Raw genomic sequence first — 23,361 nt, forward strand, 5'->3', positions numbered from 1 at the left:
TAGTCCATCACATGGTCTATCTTGGTACATGTTCTGTGGACACATGAAACAAATATATATTCTGCTGCTGTTCAATGAACTGTCCTATATGTGTCAATTAGATACTGTTGATTGTTGCATTTTTCAGCTATTCTATTATTGAGGATATTATGTCTAGAATTTCTGTCAGTTGCTGAGTGTGTAAATCCAACTATAATTGTAAATAAGTCTATTTCTTCATTCATCTCTATTAGTTTTTGCTTCACGTATTTGAAAGCTCTATTGTTTGGTTGATACACAGTCAGTATAGGTATATATTTGTGGTGGATTGATACTTGCATAATCATGTAAAGTCCTTCTTTGCCTTTATTTATTGTCTTTGCTGTGATCTCTACTTTACATCATATTAGTATAACTATTCCTACTTTCTATTTTTAATCGTGGTAAAATACACCTAACATCAAATTTCTATCTGAACCAATTTTTATTGTACAATATTGTACAGTTCAGTTGTGTTAAGTATATTCACACAACGAATCCAAGAACTATTGTCATATTGCAAAACTGAAACTCTATACCCATTGCACAACTCCTCAATTCCTCCTCTTCTAGACCCTGACAAAAACCATTCTACTTTTTGTCTCTTTGCATTTAACTAGTCTAGCTACCTCATATAATTATAATTTTATAGTATTTGTCTTATTGTGACTGGCTTATTTTATCTAGCATAATGCTCTCAAGGTTCATTTATGTATAATGCCAGAATTTTATTCTTTGAAAAGGCTGAATAATATTTTACTGTATGTATATACTTCAATTTGTCTATCTATTGATGAACCCTTGGGTTGCTTCTACTTTTTGCCTATTGTAAGGTTGCTATGAACATGGGTGTACTGATATATCTTCAAGACTCTGCTTTTAATTGTGTTGAGTATATACCCGGAAGAGGAATTGCTGGCTCATGTGAGAATTCTATTTTTACTTTCCGAGGAACTACCATACCGTTTTTCATAGTTGCCACACCATTTTACAGTACTACCAACAATGCACAAAGGTTCCAGTTTTTCTGCTTCTTTGTCGGCACTTTTAATTTTCTGTTACTTTGATAGTAGCAATCCTAATGGTTATAAAGTGGTATCTCATTGTGATTTTTATTTGTATTTACTTAATAATTGGTACTGTTCAGAATCTTTTAATGTGTTTGTTGGTTGTTTGTATATTTTCTTTCCAGAAATGTCTATTTAATTCCTTTGCCTGTTTTTAAGTGAGGTTGTATTTCATCGTTAAGTTGGAGTTCTTTTCATATTCTGGATATTAACCCCTCATCAGTTATATGCTTTGCAAATTTTTCCCCTATACAGCAGGTTGTCTTTCGCTCTGTTGATTGTGTTCCTTGATGCACTTAAGGTTCTTAATTGTCATACACACTCAAATTTATCTATTTTTTTGTTGCCCTTTATTTTTGTGGAAGAGCAAAAAAATTCATATCTAATAACAGAAGCTTTTCTTCTAACTTTTCTTCTAAGGGGTTTACAGTTTTAGCACATACATTTAAGTCTTTCATCAATTTTCCGTTGATTTTTTTATAGAGTAAGGACCCAACTTCATTCTTTCGCATGTGAATATCCAACTTTCTCAACATCATTTATTGAAAAGACTGTCTTTCCCCATTAAGTGGTCTTAGCACCCTTGTCAAAAATAACTTGACCATATATATGGAAGTTTATTTCTGGCCTTTCTATTCCATTTCACTGGTCTGTAAGACTTCCTTTATGCCAATACCACACTGTTAAATTACTGTAACTCTGTAATAAGTTTTAACATGAGGAAGTGTGACATCTCCAGCTTTTTCTCAAATTTGGTTTGACTATTAAGGATCCCTTTAGATTCCATATAAATTTTAGAATAAATTTGGTATCTAAAAAATCATTGGAAAATTTGATAGGAATTACATTAAATTTGTAGATCTCTTTTGCTGGCATTTCCATCTTAACCACATTAATTATTCAACTCACGAACATGAATGTCTTTCCATTTATTTGTGTCCTCCTTAATTTGGGGGGGTCAATATTTTGCAGTTTTCAGTGTAAAAGTATTTTGCCTTCTTGGTGAAGTTTATTTCTAAGTATTTTTTTCATGCTGTTATGAAATGGAATTGTTTCCTTAATTTCTTTTTCTTATTGTTGATTATGGACCTAGAGAAATGCACCTAATTTTTTCAAGCTGATTGTATGTTCTGCAACTTCACTGAATTTGTTGATTCATTCTAAAAGAGTTTTTGTGTGGCACTTTTAATGTTCTCCATATACAAGATCGTGTAGTCTTAGAAGAAAGATACTCTTACTTTTTCCTTTCCTATTTGGATACCTTTCCTTTCTTCTTCTTATCCAATTGCTAGTCACTCTTGCTTTTTAAAATTAATATATTCAAGGCACATATTTTCCATTATTTTACTTTCATTCTATCAATGTCACATAGTGTGTTTATTTTAGACAGCATAATTTTTTTTTCTTTGAGACAGACGTGAGATTTTTTTGCCCAGGCTGGAGTGCAGTGGCCCAATCTCAGCTCACTGCAGCCTTCGCCTCCTGGGTTCGAGCAACTCTCCTGCCTCAGCTTCTCAAATAGCTGAGACTACAAGCACTCACCACCATGCCTGGTTACTTTTTGTATTTTTAGTAGAGATGAGTTTCATCATGCTGGCCAGGCTGGTCTCGAACTCTTGACCTCACGTGATCCGCCTGCCTTGGCCTCCCAAAGTGCTGGAATTACAGGCATGAGCTAACGTGTTAGGCCGGACAGCATATTGTTGAATTATTTTTCATCCACACAATTAGTTTATGTATTTTAATTACTATACAAAGACTATTTACTTTTAAGGTAATTATTTATATTGATAGTAAAGCTAAAGTGTGTCATTTTATTTATTTGCTTTCTCTTTATGTTCCCTGCTTGTCATTCTTCCATTTTTCTTTGCATACCTTCCTGAGACTTACCTGATATTTTTTAGAGTTGTATCTTGACTGACTTACAGTGTTTTTGAGTATATCACATTGTGTAGTTTTCTTAGTTGTTACACTAGATATTACAATATGTAGTTAATAACAGTCTACAGGTATCAACATTTTACCACTTTGAGTGAAGTGTAAAATCCTTACTTGATTTACATCTGTTTATCCTCCAACATTAAAAATATAATCATATGAAGTCTTTATATACATTGAACGATATGTGAAATATTGTTTTAATTTTTGCTTCACCATAAAATATAAGTTAAGAAACTCTCAAAGGCAAGGATATTATATGATATTTATGCCCATTTTTATTTATGCTGATGTTTTTTCTTTTTGAAGTTCCCAGCCTTCTTTTATCATTTTCTATTTTATGGATCTTCCTTTAGCCAATCTTTAAGAATAGATTTGCTAGCAAAAACATATAGTTTTTCCTCATCTGACAATATCTTATATTCCCCTTTATTCTAGAAGAATATTTTTGCTGGAAACAGAATTTATACTTGGCAATTTTTACAACACCTGAAATGCCCATTTCCACTTCAAACTGGCCTTCATAGTTTTAGAAGAGAAATTCATTGTCATTCAAATGTCTGTGTTCCCATAATAATGTGTCTTTTGTCTCTGGCTGCCCTGAAGAGTTTTTCTTTGTCTATAGATTTGAAACAGTAAATTATGGTATGTCTTGGAATGTTTTTGTGTGTGTTTATTCTATTTGGACTTCTCCTAGGCTCCTGAATCTGTAGGTTTATGTGTCCCTGTACATTTGAGAAGATATATGCATTATTTCTTCAAACACTTTTTTGGTTCCACTTTGTCTCTGATCTCTTTTTGAGATACTGATGATATAAATTTCGCTTTATTGTTATCCCACAGGGTGCTGAGTAGCTTTTCATTTGTTTTCTTTCTGTTTCTCCGATTGGGTAAATACTATTGATCTGTCCTCAAGTTCACTCATCCTTTCCTTGTCATCTTGACTCTGGATGAGCCCATTCAGTGAGGTTTTTATTTTTTTTTCTAATTTCAGTTATGGTATTTTTCACTTCTATAATTTTCATTTGTTTTTTATAACATCTTTTTGTGGAATTCTTTAAAATTAGTAGCTGTTTGTTGAAGTATATTTGTAATAGCTGATTTAAAGTTGTTGTCAGTTAGCCTCAACATGTGATTCATGTTATGTTGGCCCCTGTTGATTTTGTGCATGTTCAGTTATTGGATGGGCCTTACCAACACCACTCTGACCAAATCTGAATGCTGACTCCCACTGTCTTATTAAAGACACATGGAGGAAAGGCTCAGCTCTCTGCTCAGCCTTGCTGATGTCATCTCAGTGAAAGTGGGTCACTAACACATACTACCACCTTTCCTCCAAATAGGAGTGTAAGTTCAGCACCCTGATGTGTCCTTCTGTCCCCAAGAAGGAGATAAGTAAAGGGCTGACTCTCATTGCTTTGTTGCTGCTTTTTGCTTGTGGAAGCTAAACACCCCAGTGAGCACAGCTGACACCAAGGGAGGGGAAGGAAGAAAGTGGAGTGCTAATAAACCCCATCTTTTAACACCCCATTCTGACCACACTGATATCAGGCAGGTGTAGCAGTTCAGCTCCCCAGTGGGTTCCACTAACACCAGGGATGATTACAAAGCAAACAAGTCAACTGTTTTGTTCAGTCTCATTGATGTGTGGTGGGAGTAGAAGCTCAGCTCTCCGCCAGTCCCCACTAACAAAAATGAGTGGTGGTGAAGTATAATGGTGAAAAATTGCACTGCCTTGCACAGCTTCATGAAGTCTGATTGCTACCATATGAGTTTAGAAGCTCATCTAGCCTCTGAGTACTATTGCCATTACGCACACAACTCTGTTGTTGGGAGAATTGTAGTAGAATCCAGTTCTGCCGGCCAGGAGATGCAAGATCTACTGCCCCTGAGTTTCAGGAACACTATCAAGACAAAAACAAATCACATCTTGATTTGGCAACATCAAATTATATCCCTCACTTAGTTCTTGGTAAAGGTCCAACTAGTGGGGCTTGGCATAATATGGAAGGCTCCATGTTGACAATCAGCTTTGGAAGTAGGATGGAACTACCTGGACTTAAATTTAAGGACTGGGTATCAAGTAAACGAAGGAACCTAAAAGGGGATCGAGTCATGCCAGAGGAAATAGCTCGCTACTATAAACGTTATGTAAAAGTCATGGGTCTTCAGAAGAATTTCAGAGAGAATACTTACATAACTTCCGTATCAAGACTCTACAGAGATCAAGATGATGACAGTCAAGACAGAGATATTTCAACAGAGAAGTCAAACCTTATCAACAGAAACTGGGAAATTAGGGGTTATCAGCGAATAGCTGATGGTTCTCATGTTCCCTTCTGCCTCTTTGCTGAGAATGCAGCACTGGCAACTGGAACGTTGGATTCTCCTGCCCATGTGGAAATTGAAGGGGAAGATTTTCCTTTCGTGTTTCATTCAGTGCCTGAATTTGGAGCTGCTATAAACAGAGGAAATTTGTGTGGCAAAATGGATCCAGTGTTAATTGTAGGTTCTGGGCTTACTGCCGCTGATGCAGTACTGTGTGCTTACAACAGTAATATCCCTGTGATTCATGTGTTTCGCAGACGAGTAACTGATCCAAGCTTAATTTTCAAACAGCTTCCCAAAAAGCTGTATCCTGAATATCATAAAGTCTATCATATGATGTGTACTCAGTCATATTCTGTAGACTCAAATCTTTCATCTGATTATACCAGCTTTCCTCAGCACCATGTGCTTTCCTTTAAGCCGGACATGAAATGTGTTCTCCAAAGCGTTTCTGGATTGAAGAAAATATTTAAGCCGTCTGCAGCAGTAGTATTGATAGTTTCTCATCCTATTCTGTCTTTTCTGAAGGATCAAGGGTGTTACCTAGGCCGTAAGTCAAGCCAGCCAATCACATGTAAGGGTAATCCTGTGGAAATAGATACATATACCTATGAGTGTATTAAAGAAGCCAACCTTTTTGCATTGGGTCCTTTGGTTGGAGACAGTTTTGTTCGATTTTTAAAGGGAGGGGCACTGGGTGTTACACGCTGTTTAGCTACAAGACAGAAGAAAAAGCAGCATTTGTTTGTTGAAAGAGGAGGAGGAGATGGGATAGCTTAAAGCAAGTTTACAAGTAATTAAAATGGACAGTTTGCGGTTAAAGATTTTTAATAGTGGTTTTGCAGTGTACTGGCTTGAATTTTCTGGACTTGAGTTAACTGAAGGAGAGCCTCAAACTATAGTAAAAACTTCATTTTTAAAAGTTACTAGAATTTGGTATCCTGATTTATATTGTAATGTTTCAAAGGTGTCACTGTCAGACAAATGGAAACACTGCCAACTTGGTGTATCTTAAGCTTTCATTTAACTAAAACATTCTTTTCTTCCAAAAAAAAAATACATGAATGAAAAACGGATAATTGAAGAAGAAATAGACAAATCCACAATGATAGTTGAAGATCTCAAGACTCTTCCCTCAGTTACTGATAAAAACAAGTAGGAAGCACGTAAGTAAGGATATACAAGACTTAACAACCTCGTCAATGGATCTAACCTATTTGGCATTTGTAGATCAAGCTACACAATAGCACCAGACTATGCATTCTCTTTAAGTACACAGGTAACATTCACAAAGATAAACCATGATATGAGCCATAAAGCAAAAAGTTACAAAAATAGAAAATATAAAAATCATGTTCAGTACTATTTTAGAATGCTTAAAAAGAAACCAATGAACAAAAATAAAAATCTAACAAACAAAAAATCACTGACTCTACCAAATGCTGATGAAGATGTGGGGCACCATGGTTGATGGAATTGTGGAATGCTACATCTACTCAGGAAAAAAGTTTAACATTTCTTATAAAGTTAAATATATACTTGCTGTGAATTATATAACTCACTACTGGATGATGATGAGAAATAATAATGTAAATATCCACAAAAATCTGTATAAGAATGTTTATTTTATTTTTATTATAATTTCCAAAGCTTAGGAAAAAACTGAAGTTTGTCAATTAGTGATTGGATTTTTAAAAATTCTGATAAATCCCTACAGTGGAATACTATTTAGCAGTGAATAGGAAGGAAGAAGTAGGTTCTGGCCAGAAGATAATAAGGTAAACATATCTGTACATAACATACAAGCATAGGAAGATTTTGAAATGTGGAAGGAAGAATGTGGCAGAATACAAAGGGGACTTTGGGACTTCAGGAACTACATGGCACTTATTTCCATGAGTTTTCTAATTAGTTTTCATATATCTTAAAAGAGTACTACAGCAGTCTCCAATCTGGTACCAGCAACAGGCACAGGAAAAAAGAAACATCTTGATGAAAAACCTATTTTCCTTAACCAAAAGACCAGAAAAAGGATGGCCCAACATAGCAGAGAACATTTTGCAACACCCATCCTATTCCCACCAAACACCAGAGAAAAAGCTTCTCTTCCAGACACACAATTTCAGTGAGGCCAAGAAGGCAGCTAATCTTGCACCCAGACCTGGACCCCACCAATATAGTCTGGATATTTGTTCCACCCAAATATCATGTTGGGATGTCATCCCAAGTGTTGGAGGCGGGGCCAAGTAGGAGCGTGTGAATCATGGGGCCAGATTCCTCATGGTTTGATGCTATCCTCTTGACAGTGAGTGAGTTTGCATGAGACCCGATAGTTTAAAAGTATGGAGCACCTCCCACCTCCTCTCTTGCTCCTGCTTTCACCATGTGATGTGCCTGCTCCTGCTTCATCTTTTAGCATTATTAGTAAAAGCTTCCTGAGGCCTCCCCAGAAGCCAAACGGATGTCAGCACCTTGCTTCCTGTGCAGCCTGCAGAATCATGAACCAATCAAATCTCTTTTTAAGATAAATTACCCACCCTCAGGTATTTCTTCATAGCAATGCAAGAATGGCCCAGTATACATCGCAAATCAAGATGTAACTTTCTTTTGTCTTGATAGTGTTCCTGAAAGTCAGGGGCAGTAGATCTTGCATCTCCTGGCCGGTAGAGGTGGGTTCTACTACAATTCTCCCAACAACAGAGTTGTGTGTGTAATGGCAATAGCACTCAGAGGCTAGATGAGCTTCTGAACTCATATGGTAGCAATCAGACTTCATGAAGCTGTGCAAGGCAGTGTAATTATTCACCATCATACTTCACCACCACTCATTTTTGTTAGTGGGGACTAGCAGAGAGCTGAGCTTCTACTCCCACCACACATCAGTGAGACTGAACAAAACAGTTGTCTTGTTCGCTTTCTAATCATCCCTGGTGTTAGTGGAACCCACTGGGGAGCTGAACTGCTATACCTGCCTGATATCAGTGAGGCAGAATGGGGTGTTAAAAGATGGGGTTTATTAGCACTCCACTTTCTTCCTTCCCCTCCTTTGGTGTCAGCTGTATTCACTAGGGTGTTTAGCTTCCAGAACCAAAAATTATTGGTAAGTAATATTCTGTGGTATAGATGTACCACAGTTTGTTTAAATATTCATTTACCTGAGACTGGAACTGATTTCAACAAAGCAGTGAGAGTCAGCCCTTTACTTATCTCCTTCTTGGGGACAGAAGGACACATCAGGGAGCTGAACTTACATTCCTATTTGGAGGCAAGGTGGTGGTATGTGTTAGTGACCCGCTTTCACTGAGATGATATCAGCAAGGCTGAGCAGAGAGCTGAGCCTTTCCTCCACGTGTCTTTAATAAGACAGTGGGAGTCAGCATGCAGATTTGGTCAGAGTGGTGTTGGTAGGGCCCATCCAATAACTGAACATGCACAAAATCAACAGGGGCCAACATAACATGAATCACATGTTGAGGCTAACTGACAACAACTTTAAATCAGCCATCACAAAAACACTTCAATGAGCAACTACTAATTTTAAAGAACCTCACAAAAAAGATGCTATAAAGAACAAATGAAAATTATAGAAGTGAAAAATACAGTAACCGAAATTAGCAAAAAAAAAAACTCACTGAATAGGCTCATCTATCAAGTTGCTGTGTGCATCATAGTTATTTTTGTTTATTTGTTTGTTTTATTGGTAAGTAATATTCTGTGCTATAGATGTACCACATTTGTTTAAATATTCATTTATTGGAGAATAGTTGTTTCCAACTTTAGATTATTATTAATACAATACAACTGGTATAGTCATTCCTGTATAGGTTTTTCTATGAAGTTACATTTTCTTTCTTTTTGGAATAAGTGCTGAAGAAGAAAATTGCTGGATCACATGGTGATGGCATGTTAAGTTTTGTAAGAAACTGTCATACACCTTTCCTGTTGGGAGTACGATTTGACAAACCCACCAGCAATCTAAGAGTGCTACAATTTCTCTGCATTCTCAACAGCATTTGTTGTTGTCATTGTGTCAATTTGTAATGTATTTATGGATTATTATAATGCACATGATCACATTGGTGTTTACATCTGTATTTCCCCGATGGTTGTTATTGCTGAACATCTTTTTATGTGCCCATTTTCTATTTCTGTATCCCCTTCATTGAAATGTGTATTCATGCCTGCTGCCCATTTTCTTTCCTTTTTTGATGTTTGCAGGGTCAGGTTTTAATTAACTTGACCACAAAGCACAGGTTTCCAGGTTCACATAAATACATTTTTATTTTATAATTAATTTTTCCTTCTCTTAAACATTTTGGATAGGATTGACAGGACAAAATCTTTCCTGTTTGAGCAACAGCTTTCTTAAAAGTACCTTGTTGTCTTTTTTTTAATGGTTGATCGTATATGTATATATATATACACACACACGTATAGTATTTTCTATATATAGTATATATTTTCATATATATATACCATATGTACTCTATACTACATATTTGTCTATATATATACTATATACTATACATACATAGTATTTTCTATATTTACTGTGTGTGTGTGTGTGTGTGTGAAGTATTTTCTTCCTCCTACCCACCAACCACTAGCCTTGTTGCCTCCTAAATCTCAGCGATTTTTCTACAGTTAAATCATGTTTTTAATTTTAGTATTAACACAGATCCACTTTGTTGGTTTCTCTAAATGGTATTTTTTTCTCTTGTGTGTTATTACAGTCCATTTTGGCTTTTGTTTCTTTCTTTTGAAATAAATATGGGTGCTCTATGTGTCCCCTACTTACAAAATGCTGGATCTGGGATTTGAATCTTTGGCATTAGGATGTTCCATCAGGGCTTATATGTACGCATTTTCCCTCCTTGTACAGAGGTTTTGGTCTGCTTTATGACAGAAGGATTAAAATTTCTCCATTCTATCACTTTGTCCATCTTTGGTTTTATAATATATACAATCAAGCATTATATTGATAATTTATCACAACAACCATGCTACCTCCAAACTTTATTTAAAACTACCTCCCACATACCCTGAACTTTGTTTCTGGTAAATAACTTTATCCTGGATTTCTTTGTTATATCTGTCTGACAGAGTATTACAACAGAGTTCCTTCCTCGTGAATGTTAACAATATGCTTAGCCTGTAGTTGTAGGTAAAGAACATTAAATTCTGAAGCTCCTTGTCAGAGATTCACCTGATATTTTCAAATTTATAATCATAAAAGCCTAGAGGAAATTTTACAGCCACCCTGTACTGGTTTCTGGGGAATTTTTTCTGTGTTCAGCAGCACATCAATAGTCTCTGGCTTATCCACTCCTTGGACAATCAGAAAAAGAATAGCAATCATAATTGATAATGAAGAAATGCCTAGCCAATCACTTCAAACTGACATCACTAGAAAGGTTCTTGCCATCTCTCCTCACCCAGGCTCTGGCCCATTAGTAGTACTTGAGGAGACAGAATAGTACTCTGAAAATTAATCATTCCATCGGCCATATCCCTTTTACACAAGCTTCTGGAATCATGTGTGCCAACATACTTCTGAGCTGCATAATTCATGGCTATACTATTTAAATAAGCCTGAGGGAAATGATAGTGGTAAGTCCTCTCAAACAACAGAACTTAATACTGAAGCTAGGTTCTACAAGGGCCCAGGCCAGTGTGCAGATGTCTGGAGGGAACATCTAATTGCGAATATGGGAGTAATGTATCTCTTTAGTAACATTGTTTACTTCATCTTTTATTGACGTTGATCTATTAATGTGATACTGTACTATGTTTATAGCAGACGTTGCCATCAGGAGAATCTGGGTGAACGGTATAAGGCATCTCTCTATTTCTCACAGTTGCCTGTGAATCTACAACTATCATGAAAAAATAAAATTCAAGCTACTTTGAAGTATCGTTTTAGTGCTGATACTCGACAAAAATAATAAAGAATAACATAAAAAAGAATATAATGCTGATGTATGCAAAAACATCATTGATGACACTCAAAATTATGCTGAATGGAAGAAGCTAGATAAAATTAAGTACATAATCTGATTCCATTAATATGCAACTCTAGAATTGTACACTAACCCGTAGAGGCAGAAGGCAGATCAGTGATTGGGAATTGGGAAGAAGTGGGAGGAAAAAACACAAGGGGGCAAAAAAAAAAAAAAAAGAAAACACATGATGTGGTGATGGATAATGTTCTTATTTGAATTGTGGCGATGGTTTCACAGGTGTATATGTGCCAACTCTAATTAATTGTATATTATAGTCAATTATATCTCATTAAAGCTGTTTAAAACAAAACCAAAGGATGCTGGACACTAGGACCAAAGTGTGAAGTATTTGAAGAAAAAAAGTCTTCTACCTTTGACCTAATTAGTGTATTTAAAACCAAATGAGGAATGCTTTTTAATGCCCCCTCCTCAGTAGAACAGTAGAACACATTTTCAGTAATAACCATAAATTAAAACAAGAAATAATAAGGATTAATAAAGATGTATGGTGTGTTTCTAGTGAGCATTATATATATGTATATATGTGTTAGTAAAAGTAAAATATAAAATGGTATTTTAAGAAAACCAAAAATTATGCAAAAGCAACAAATTAGTCAATTAATAAATTATCCAAATATGTAACATTTGATTTCCTTGAATTGGTCTGTAGTTTTAAAATAACTATTAAACAATTAAAGAAGAATAAATTTTACTTTTAAAGATATAGTTCAAATTTACAAAGTATTTTTTGTTTAAATGAAGATTTGAACTTCTCAAACAAACATTTATACCTTGCCATTCATACTTTGTTTTATTAACTAAGGCATCATCCAAACAAGTCATCACATGGAATGACAGCACATGAAAAACTCAGATTATTTATTCCTTTATTTTAAAATCAATCACTGTACTATTATTGTTTTAGAAATATTGTTTAAATGCTGGTGTATGTGTGTCATACAGGACCATGGATTATGGCCTAGAGTGCACTGCAAGAAATACCCATCCTTAGGAGCTTGCTTTAGAAAGAAACAGCAACAACTGTGTCAGGTGATATCTGAGGCCAATGGTATAACAGGAAATTATCTGCATTAATTTCCTTGTAGAATACAATAAGTATTCATTAAAATATAATGAGAAATTGTGCTGTTTTTAGACCACTCCCATAGACACATGATTAAAACGTATTGACCACAGCAATCTTTTAGAAAGTGGACCAACAAAACAAAATATTTTTGAGAAGGAAAGATAGTTGTTCTAAGAAGCTGGACTGGAAAAAAAAAAAGAGTACATATCTTATGATTCCATTCTTATAAACCTCCAGAAAATAGAAACAGATAGTGACAGAAAGCAAATTAGTGGGTTATTTTTTAGAATGATGGTAAAGGTAGGGGCAGGGAAGAATTGCCAAAGGGCATGAGAAAACTTTAGGGGGTCATGGGTATGTTCACTCTTGTAGTTGTGATGGTTTAACAAGTGCAGATGTGACAAAACTCATCAAACTGTATACTTTTTAAGCATGTGCAGTTTGTCATATGTCAATTACACTTCAGTAAAGCTGCTGAAAAATGATATTCTCTTTAGGGATAAAAACAACTTTGGAAAAATAAAAATAAAAGATGGAGAGAGAGAGAGCTATCTTGTTTGAAAATTCTCTGTAGACAATGCTCTCATTCACTGCCTGCACTAGAGGTAGACCACTCCCATTGCCCTGCTCCTCCCTAAGTTTTTTAAGAAGGTGGGCTAGTCAGTGTTGGATTTGTGGCATCTAGTAACCATTATTTCAGGTGCTGCTGGTAACTTTCAGAGATATTTGGCCCTTTGAAGGGCATTTAGTTGCTTATATCATAGTGTGGGGTGTACCTCATACCTACCATTATGAGGTAGATGGCCTGCAGGTTATTTCTATGTCTGTTTTTGGGGATAGTACTGCCACCCACACACTTCACACCATAGAGATTCTGCCAATCAATACACTGAAGTCAGGTCCCTCTTTCCCCACCAAAACACACACAGATAGAAACACCAACCCCTTTAACTCTTTGTGTATTAAAGTGTTCAGGAAATTTATCTTCAGTGCTTAGTCCTGAGCCAGTCCTTATCCCCCGTTTCCAGCTGTGGACCTGTTGGCCTGGCCTCAAACCCCACAGAAGCCACCTCCCTGCCTTCTCACACACACCTCCCTCTTCCCGTCACTCCTTCCTTCCCCACCATCAGAGAAGTCACAGGGACATATCCTTTTGATTCAGGTTGATTTTATTTTCATGGTTTTAACCCGTTGGTGTAGAATTCACTGACTGTATGATTGATGACTTTTCAGTGGCAGACCTCTAGAGACATCACAGAGCTGAGGTCTCTCTTTGGTCTTTGTCAGCCTCTTCTTTCTTCATTTTTGGTCTTCTAGCTTTCTTAGGTTTTCTTGCAGGGGTGTTAGTTTCACAGGCTTTTTTGCTCGAGCTCCCTCGAAGGGGTCTTTTTGCCTTCATGGTGGTCTTTAGGCCCTGTAGGGAGATCACAGTCAGGCCAGAGGGCATTAGTTTTGGGAAAGAAGGTGGGAAATGCATAGGAATAGGCTTCATGAGAAGGGTGTGAGTCGAGGAGGGGGTTTGAGTGAGGCAAGGAAAGGATAAGAGTCTTGGGGTGGCGGAATCAGTGGGGCAAAGAGAAGGGGCTTGGTCAGGATCATCATCTCACCTTAACGCCACTTCTGGATCTTCGTTGACAGGGAGTCTTCCCCCTCTTCCTCCCTTTGGTACTTGAGGTTGATGGGCTCTGTTTGTCCACATCTTCATTAGGCTTCTGGGGTTCACTGGTCACCTTTCCCATACTGAAGTGTCCCAGTGGTCTACTCAGAGCTCCTGATCTGAGTATCCTATGTATACCCCTCCCAGCACAATGAGGGGCCACACCCTTCAACTTTGATTGGTCAGCAAGGCACTGTCCCAGCCAATGAGAGCTAAGGACACTAAGACATCACAAAGCACTACTCTTGTCACCTCTGTGTGTGTGGGGGGGAGGTACCTGGGGAGTCTTAGTCATCAGAATGTACCACTCCTGCCACCTCTGTTTTGGGTGGGGGGGTGATATAAAGGCAAGGATAGCCTGGTGGTAGAAAAGAGGCTTTTCTATAACAGCCTCTTCTAGCCTTCCCAACATGAACTACCACCCCTCCTCATATACCCATGTTCAATTGTGGTGGCCCACATAGCAGACAGTTTCCTTTAATCTATTCCCCAAGGCCACACCTACTCATTGGTTTATTGTGAAGTCTCCCTCCCTTAGTCATTAGCTGTTATTTTTGATATTTTACCTAAAATCCCTCTAAAAACAATATGGCTATCTTTCAATGTCAGTGGAGAGGTGAGTAATTCTACAAACAAAAGACAGTTCCCACAAATAAACATCTTTCTACCTATCACATTTGGCATTAAAGGCAGCTTATTTTCATTAATTTCTGCTAGCCCTGCAATTGATAGGGATTAGAATTAACTGTCTATTTATGAAGGTTGCTTTTATCTTTACTTTTATCCTATTCTTGGACTCTGACCACATTATCATTATTGATTTTTGAAAGGTTATTTCTCTATTTTATTGGATTTTTCTTTCTACCTTCCTAGTTTCTTTTACTAATTTCCTTCCCACCAAAAGACACCTACATGTGACACAGGTGATGTGTTTGAATGATTTGCTTTCCTATGTTTTTATTCTTGTTAAACATATCGCTTTGCTAAATATGTGCATGTGTGAAAGTGTAACATTTTACTTAAGCTGCTATATGCATCTCTTGTTCATTGCTTTTAATGTTGCTTCGTGCTTGTTCATTTTCTTCCCCCTTTGAGTGTAACCTATGTTGATGCTGTTCCTTACTGCTACTAATGATGCTGCTATGAAACTCGTTAGTAGCTCATGACCCTTTGTAGAATTCTGCCTCTATTTCTTTAAGGTGTATGTTCAGGAACAGAATTTCTAGGTAATAGACATATATAATTGTCTTATTTCAGGCTGCTACAAAAGAATCCTATAGACTGGGTAGCTTAAACAATAAACATTTATTTATCACAGCTCTAAAGGTTGGAACTGAAAAATCAGGGTGTCTCTGGTACCAATTTACTGTATTAGTCCATTTTCATGCTGCTCATGAAGACATACCCAAGACTGGGAAATTTAGAAAATAAAGCAGTTTAATAAGCTTACAGTTCCACGTGGCTAGTTGCCTCACAGTTATGGCACAAGTTGAAAGGCACGTCTCACATGGTGACAGGCAAGAGACTTATTAAATTACAAATTCATTCTCTTTGTTAGTTGCAGGACTAATTATACCGCCTATATAATTTTATTAAATTTATTTTTGGTAGTTTGTGTTTTTCTAACGAATTGATCAATTTTTTCTATATTTTTGAATTTATGAGCATACAGTTATTCACATTATTCTCTTATCCATTCAATGCCTGTAAAATCTGTAATGCTATTTCCTGTTTCATCCCTGATATTGTTTATTCGTTGTCTTCTTTTTTTTTAAGCTGTCAGTTGTGCTTAAGTTTTATCAATTTTGTTGACGGTTTTCAAGAAATAGCTTTTGGTTTCATTGATTTTCCTATTTTGTTCCTGCTTTTAATTTCATTGATTTTTGTTTTTATCTCTATGATTTACTTCCTTCTGTTTGCTTTGGGTTTATTTTTCTCTTCCTTTTCTATATTCTTTAGGTAAGAAATTAGGTCTCCAATTTCAGACATTTCCTCGTTTCTAATGTAAGAATTTAATGGTGTAAATTTCTCTCTCAGTACAACTTTAGCTGTATTCCACATGTTTTAACATGTATATTTTCATTTTTACTTAGTTCACATATTTTTTATTTCCCTTGAGACTACTTCTTCACCCATGATTATTTTGAATTATTTAGAAATGCACAATTTAATTTCCAGTTGTTTAGTTTTTGTATTTTGTTATAGTTGCTGCTTTGATTCCATTTTGGTCATAGAATGTGTTGTCTACACAACACATTTCAATTCTTTTAATTATTTATCAACAATTTTAATTATTTTAAGTTTGGTAAGGTTTGTTTTGTAGTCCATCACATGGTCTATCTTGGTACATGTTCTGTGGACACATGAAACAAATATATATTCTGCTGCTGTTCAATGAACTGTCCTATATGTGTCAATTAGATACTGTTGATTGTTGCATTTTTCAGCTATTCTATTATTGAGGATATTATGTCTAGAATTTCTGTCAGTTGCTGAGTGTGTAAATCCAACTATAATTGTAAATAAGTCTATTTCTTCATTCATCTCTATTAGTTTTGCTTCACGTATTTGAAAGCTCTATTGTTTGGTTGATACACAGTCAGTATAGGTATATATTTGTGGTGGATTGATACTTGCATAATCATGTAAAGTCCTTCTTTGCCTTTATTTATTGTCTTTGCTGTGATCTCTACTTTACATCATATTAGTATAACTATTCCTACTTTCTATTTTTAATCGTGGTAAAATACACCTAACATCAAATTTCTATCTGAACCAATTTTTATTGTACATATTGTACAGTTCAGTTGTGTTAAGTATATTCACACAACGAATCCAAGAACTATTGTCATATTGCAAAACTGAAACTCTATACCCATTACACAACTCCTCAATTCCTCCTCTTCTAGACCCTGACAAAAACCATTCTACTTTTTGTCTCTTTGCATTTAACTAGTCTAGCTACCTCATATAATTATAATTTTATAGTATTTGTCTTTTTGTGACTGGCTTATTTTATCTAGCATAATGCTCTCAAGGTTCATTTATGTATAATGCAGAATTTTATTCTTTGAAAAGGCTGAATAATATTTTACTGTATGTATATACTTCAATTTGTCTATCTATTGATGAACCCTTGGGTTGCTTCTACTTTTTGCCTATTGTAAGGTTGCTATGAACATGGGTGTACTGATATATCTTCAAGACTCTGCTTTTAATTGTGTTGAGTATATACCCGGAAGAGGAATTGCTGGCTCATGTGAGAATTCTATTTTTACTTTCGAGGAACTACCATACCGTTTTTCATAGTTGCCACACCATTTTACATACTACCAACAATGCACAAAGGTTCCAGTTTTTCTGCTTCTTTGTCGCACTTTTAATTTTCTGTTACTTTGATAGTAGCAATCCTAATGGTTATAAAGTGGTATCTCATTGTGATTTTTATTTGTATTTACTTAATAATTGGTACTGTTCAGAATCTTTTAATGTGTTTGTTGGTTGTTTGTATATTTTCTTTCCAGAAATGTCTATTTAATTCCTTTGCCTGTTTTTAAGTGAGGTTGTATTTCATCGTTAAGTTGGAGTTCTTTTCATATTCTGGATATTAACCCCTCATCAGTTATATGCTTTGCAAATTTTTCCCCTATACAGCAGGTTGTCTTTCGCTCTGTTGATGTGTTCCTTGATGCACTTAAGGTTCTTAATTGTCATACACACTCAAATTTATCTATTTTTTTGTTGCCCTTTATTTTTGTGGAAGAGCAAAAAAATTCATATCTAATAACAGAAGCTTTTCTTCTAACTTTTCTTCTAAGGGGTTTACAGTTTTAGCACATACATTTAAGTCTTTCGTCAATTTTCCGTTGATTTTTTTATAGAGTAAGGGTCCAACTTCATTCTTTTGCATGTGAATATCCAACTTTCTCAACATCATTTATTGAAAAGACTGTCTTTCCCCATTAAGTGGTCTTAGCACCCTTGTCAAAAATAACTTGACCATATATATGGAAGTTTATTTCTGGCCTTTCTATTCCATTTCACTGGTCTGTAAGACTTCCTTTATGCCAATACCACACTGTTAAATTACTGTAACTCTGTAATAAGTTTTAACATGAGGAAGTGTGACATCTCCAGCTTTTTCTCAAATTTGGTTTGACTATTAAGGATCCCTTTAGATTCCATATAAATTTTAGAATAAATTTGGTATCTAAAAAATCATTGGAAAATTTGATAGGAATTACATTAAATTTGTAGATCTCTTTTGCTGGCATTTCCATCTTAACCACATTAATTATTCAACTCACGAACATGAATGTCTTTCCATTTATTTGTGTCCTCCTTAATTTGGGGGGGTCAATATTTTGCAGTTTTCAGTGTAAAAGTATTTTGCCTCCTTGGTGAAGTTTATTTCTAAGTATTTTTTCATGCTATTATGAAATGGAATTGTTTCCTTAATTTCTTTTTCTTATTGTTGATTATGGACCTAGAGAAATGCACCTAATTTTTTCAAGCTGATTGTATGTTCTGCAACTTCACTGAATTTGTTGATTCATTCTAAAAGAGTTTTTGTGTGGCACTTTTAATGTTCTCCATATACAGGATCGTGTAGTCTTAGAAGAAAGATACTCTTACTTTTTCCTTTCCTATTTGGATACCTTTCCTTTCTTCTTCTTATCCAATTGCTAGTCACTCTTGCTTTTTAAAATTAATATATTCAAGGCACATATTTTCCATTATTTTACTTTCATTCTATCAATGTCACATAGTGTGTTTATTTTAGACAGCATAATTTTTTTTCTTTGAGACAGACGTGAGATTTTTTTGCCCAGGCTGGAGTGCAGTGGCCCAGTCTCAGCTCACTGCAGCCTTCGCCTCCTGGGTTCGAGCAATTCTCCTGCCTCAGCCTCTCAAATAGCTGAGACTACAAGCACTCACCACCACGCCTGGTTACTTTTTATATTTTTAGTAGAGATGAGATTCATCATGCTGGCCAGGCTGGTCTCGAACTCTTGACCTCACGTGATCCGCCTGCCTTGGCCTCCCAAAGTGCTGGAGTTACAGGCATGAGCTAACGTGTTAGGCCGGACAGCATATTGTTGAATTATTTTTCATCCACACAATTAGTTTATGTATTTTAATTACTATACAAAGACTATTTACTTTTAAGGTAATTATTTATATTGATAGTAAAGCTAAAGTGTGTCATTTTATTTATTTGCTTTCTCTTTATGTTCCCTGCTTGTCATTCTTCCATTTTTCTTTGCATACCTTCCTGAGACTTACCTGATATTTTTTAGAGTTGTATCTTGACTGACTTACAGTGTTTTTGAGTATATCACATTGTGTAGTTTTCTTAGTTGTTACACTAGATATTACAATACGTAGTTAATAACAGTCTACAGGTATCAACATTTTACCACTTTGAGTGAAGTGTAAAATCCTTACTTGATTTACATCTGTTTATCCTCCAACATTAAAAATATAATCATATGAAGTCTTTATATACATTGAGCGATATGTGAAATATTGTTTTAATTTTTGCTTCACCATAAAATATAAGTTAAGAAACTCTCAAAGGCAAGGATATTATATGATATTTATGCCCATTTTTTTTATGCTGATGTTTTTTCTTTTTGAAGTTCCCAGCCTTCTTTTATCATTTTCTATTTTATGGATCTTCCTTTAGCCAATCTTTAAGAATAGATTTGCTAGCAAAAACATATAGTTTTTCCTCATCTGACAATATCTTATATTCCCCTTTATTCTAGAAGAATATTTTTGCTGGAAACAGAATTTATACTTGGCAATTTTTACAACACCTGAAATGCCCATTTCCACTTCAAACTGGCCTTCATAGTTTTAGAAGAGAAATTCATTGTCATTCAAATGTCTGTGTTCCCATAATAATGTGTCTTTTGTCTCTGGCTGCCCTGAAGAGTTTTTCTTTGTCTATAGATTTGAAACAGTAAATTATGGTATGTCTTGGAATGTTTTTGTGTGTGTTTATTCTATTTGGACTTCTCCTAGGCTCCTGAATCTGTAGGTTTATGTGTCCCTGTACATTTGAGAAGATATATGCATTATTTCTTCAAACACTTTTTTGGTTCCACTTTGTCTCTGATCTCTTTTTGAGATACTGATGATATAAATTTCGCTTTATTGTTATCCCACAGGGTGCTGAGTAGCTTTTCATTTTGTTTTTTTTTCTTTCTGTTTCTCCGATTGGGTAAATACTATTATCTGTCCTCAAGTTCACTCATCCTTTCCTTGTCATCTTGACTCTGGATGAGCCCATTCAGTGAGGCTTTTATTTTTTTTTCTAATTTCAGTTATGGTATTTTTCACTTCTATAATTTTCATTTGTTTTTTATAACATCTTTTTGTGGAATTCTTTAAAATTAGTAGCTGTTTGTTGAAGTATTTTTGTAATAGCTGATTTAAAGTTGTTGTCATAGCCTCAACATGTGATTCATGTTATGTTGGCCCCTGTTGATTTTGTGCATGTTCAATTATTGGATGGGCCTTACCAACACCACTCTGACCAAATCTGAATGCTGACTCCCACTGTCTTATTAAAGACACATGGAGGAAAGGCTCAGCTCTCTGCTCAGCCTTGCTGATATCATCTCAGTGAAAGTGGGTCACTAACACATACCACCACCTTCCTCCAAATAGGAATGTAAGTTCAGCTCCCTGATGTGTCCTTCTGTCCCCAAGAAGGAGATAAGTAAAGGGCTGACTCTCATTGCTTTGTTGCTGCTTTTTGCTTGTGGAAGCTAAACACCCCAGTGAGCACAGCTGACACCAAGGGAGGGGAAGGAAGAAAGTGGAGTGCTAATAAACCCCATCTTTTAACACCCCATTCTGACCGCACTGATATCAGGCAGGTATAGCAGTTCAGCTCCCCAGTGGGTTCCACTAACACCAGGGATGATTACAAAGCAAACAAGTCAACTGTTTTGTTCAGTCTCATTGATGTGTGGTGGGAGTAGAAGCTCAGCTCTCCGCTAGTCCCCACTAACAAAAATGAGTGGTGGTGAAGTATAATGGTGAATAATTGCACTGCCTTGCACAGCTTCATGAAGTCTGATTGCTACCATATGAGTTTAGAAGCTCATCTAGCCTCTGAGTACTATTGCCATTACGCACACAACTCTGTTGTTGGGAGAATTGTAGTAGAATCCAGTTCTACCGGCCAGGAGATGCAAGATCTACTGCCCCTGAGTTTCAGGAACACTATCAAGACAAAAACAAATCACATCTTGATTTGGCAACATCAAATTATATCCCTCACTTAGTTCTTGGTAAAGGTCCACCTAGTGGGGCTTGGCATAATATGGAAGGCTCCATGTTGACAATCAGCTTTGGAAGTAGGATGGAACTACCTGGACTTAAATTTAAGGACTGGGTATCAAGTAAACGAAGGAACCTAAAAGGGGATCGAGTCATGCCAGAGGAAATAGCTCGCTACTATAAACGTTATGTAAAAGTCATGGGTCTTCAGAAGAATTTCAGAGAGAATACTTACATAACTTCCGTATCAAGACTCTACAGAGATCAAGATGATGACAGTCAAGACAGAGATATTTCAACAGAGAAGTCAAACCTTATCAACAGAAACTGGGAAATTAGGGGTTATCAGCGAATAGCTGATGGTTCTCATGTTCCCTTCTGCCTCTTTGCTGAGAATGCAGCACTGGCAACTGGAACGTTGGATTCTCCTGCCCATGTGGAAATTGAAGGGGAAGATTTTCCTTTCGTGTTTCATTCAGTGCCTGAATTTGGAGCTGCTATAAACAGAGGAAATTTGTGTGGCAAAATGGATCCAGTGTTAATTGTAGGTTCTGGGCTTACTGCCGCTGATGCAGTACTGTGTGCTTACAACAGTAATATCCCTGTGATTCATGTGTTTCGCAGACGAGTAACTGATCCAAGCTTAATTTTCAAACAGCTTCCCAAAAAGCTGTATCCTGAATATCATAAAGTCTATCATATGATGTGTACTCAGTCATATTCTGTAGACTCAAGTCTTTCATCTGATTATACCAGCTTTCCTCAGCACCATGTGCTTTCCTTTAAGCCGGACATGAAATGTGTTCTCCAAAGCGTTTCTGGATTGAAGAAAATATTTAAGCCGTCTGCAGCAGTAGTATTGATAGGTTCTCATCCTATTCTGTCTTTTCTGAAGGATCAAGGGTGTTACCTAGGCCGTAAGTCAAGCCAGCCAATCACATGTAAGGGTAATCTGTGGAAATAGATACATATACCTATGAGTGTATTAAAGAAGCCAACCTTTTTGCATTGGGTCCTTTGGTTGGAGACAGTTTTGTTCGATTTTTAAAGGGAGGGGCACTGGGTGTTACACGCTGTTTAGCTACAAGACAGAAGAAAAAGCAGCATTTGTTTGTTGAAAGAGGAGGAGGAGATGGGATAGCTTAAAGCAAGTTTACAAGTAATTAAAATGGACAGTTTGCGGTTAAAGATTTTTAATGGTGGTTTTGCAGTGTACTGGCTTGAATTTTCTGGACTTGAGTTAACTGAAGGAGAGCCTCAAACTATAGTAACTTCATTTTTAAAAGTTACTAGAATTTGGTATCCTGATTTATATTGTAATGTTTCAAAGGTGTCACTGTCAGACAAATGGAAACACTGCCAACTTGGTGTATCTTAAGCTTTCATTTAACTAAAACATTCTTTTCTTCCAAAAAAAAAAATACATGAATGAAAAACGGATAATTGAAGAAGAAATAGACAAATCCCAATGATAGTTGAAGATCTCAAGACTCTTCCCTCAGTTACTGATAAAAACAAGTAGGAAGCACGTAAGTAAGGATATACAAGACTTAACAACCTCGTCAGTGGATCTAACCTATTTGGCATTTGTAGATCAAGCTACACAATAGCACCAGACTATGCATTCTCTTTAAGTACACAGGTAACATTCACAAAGATAAACCATGATATGAGCCATAAAGCAAAAAGTTACAAAAATAGAAAATATAAAAATCATGTTCAGTACTATTTTAGAATGCTTAAAAAGAAACCAATGAACAAAAATAAAAATCTAACAAACAAAAAATCACTGACTCTACCAAATGCTGATGAAGATGTGGGGCACCATGGTTGATGGAACTGTGGAATGCTACATCTATTCAGGAAAAAAGTTTAACATTTCTTATAAAGTTAAATATATACTTGCTGTGAATTATATAACTCACTACTGGATGATGAGAGAAATAATAATGTAAATATCCACAAAAA

The 23,361-nt window shown here is 36.0% G+C and overlaps 1 protein-coding gene and 2 pseudogenes across 1 annotated transcript; 2 read left to right on the top strand and 1 right to left on the bottom strand.

The window, feature by feature from the left end:
* Positions 1-5,012: 5,012 nt before the first annotated feature.
* LOC115833321 lies at positions 5,013-6,245 on the top strand (annotated as a pseudogene).
* Positions 6,246-13,595: 7,350 nt separating this feature from the next.
* LOC115833280 (uncharacterized protein CXorf51A-like) lies at positions 13,596-14,207 on the bottom strand. Its single transcript, XM_030807046.1, has 2 exons — positions 14,048-14,207; positions 13,596-13,854 (listed from the first exon to the last, which is right to left on the bottom strand). Exons 1-2 carry the CDS (start codon positions 14,177-14,179, stop codon positions 13,693-13,695), a joined length of 294 nt encoding a protein of 97 aa, XP_030662906.1. The 5' UTR covers positions 14,180-14,207; the 3' UTR covers positions 13,596-13,692.
* Positions 14,208-21,421: 7,214 nt separating this feature from the next.
* Positions 21,422-22,539, top strand: LOC115833337 (annotated as a pseudogene).
* The last annotated feature ends 822 nt before the right edge of the window (positions 22,540-23,361 follow it).

The sequence above is a fragment of the Nomascus leucogenys genome, chromosome X (genome assembly GCF_006542625.1).
Source record: "Nomascus leucogenys isolate Asia chromosome X, Asia_NLE_v1, whole genome shotgun sequence".
Lineage (NCBI taxonomy): Eukaryota > Metazoa > Chordata > Mammalia > Primates > Hylobatidae > Nomascus > Nomascus leucogenys.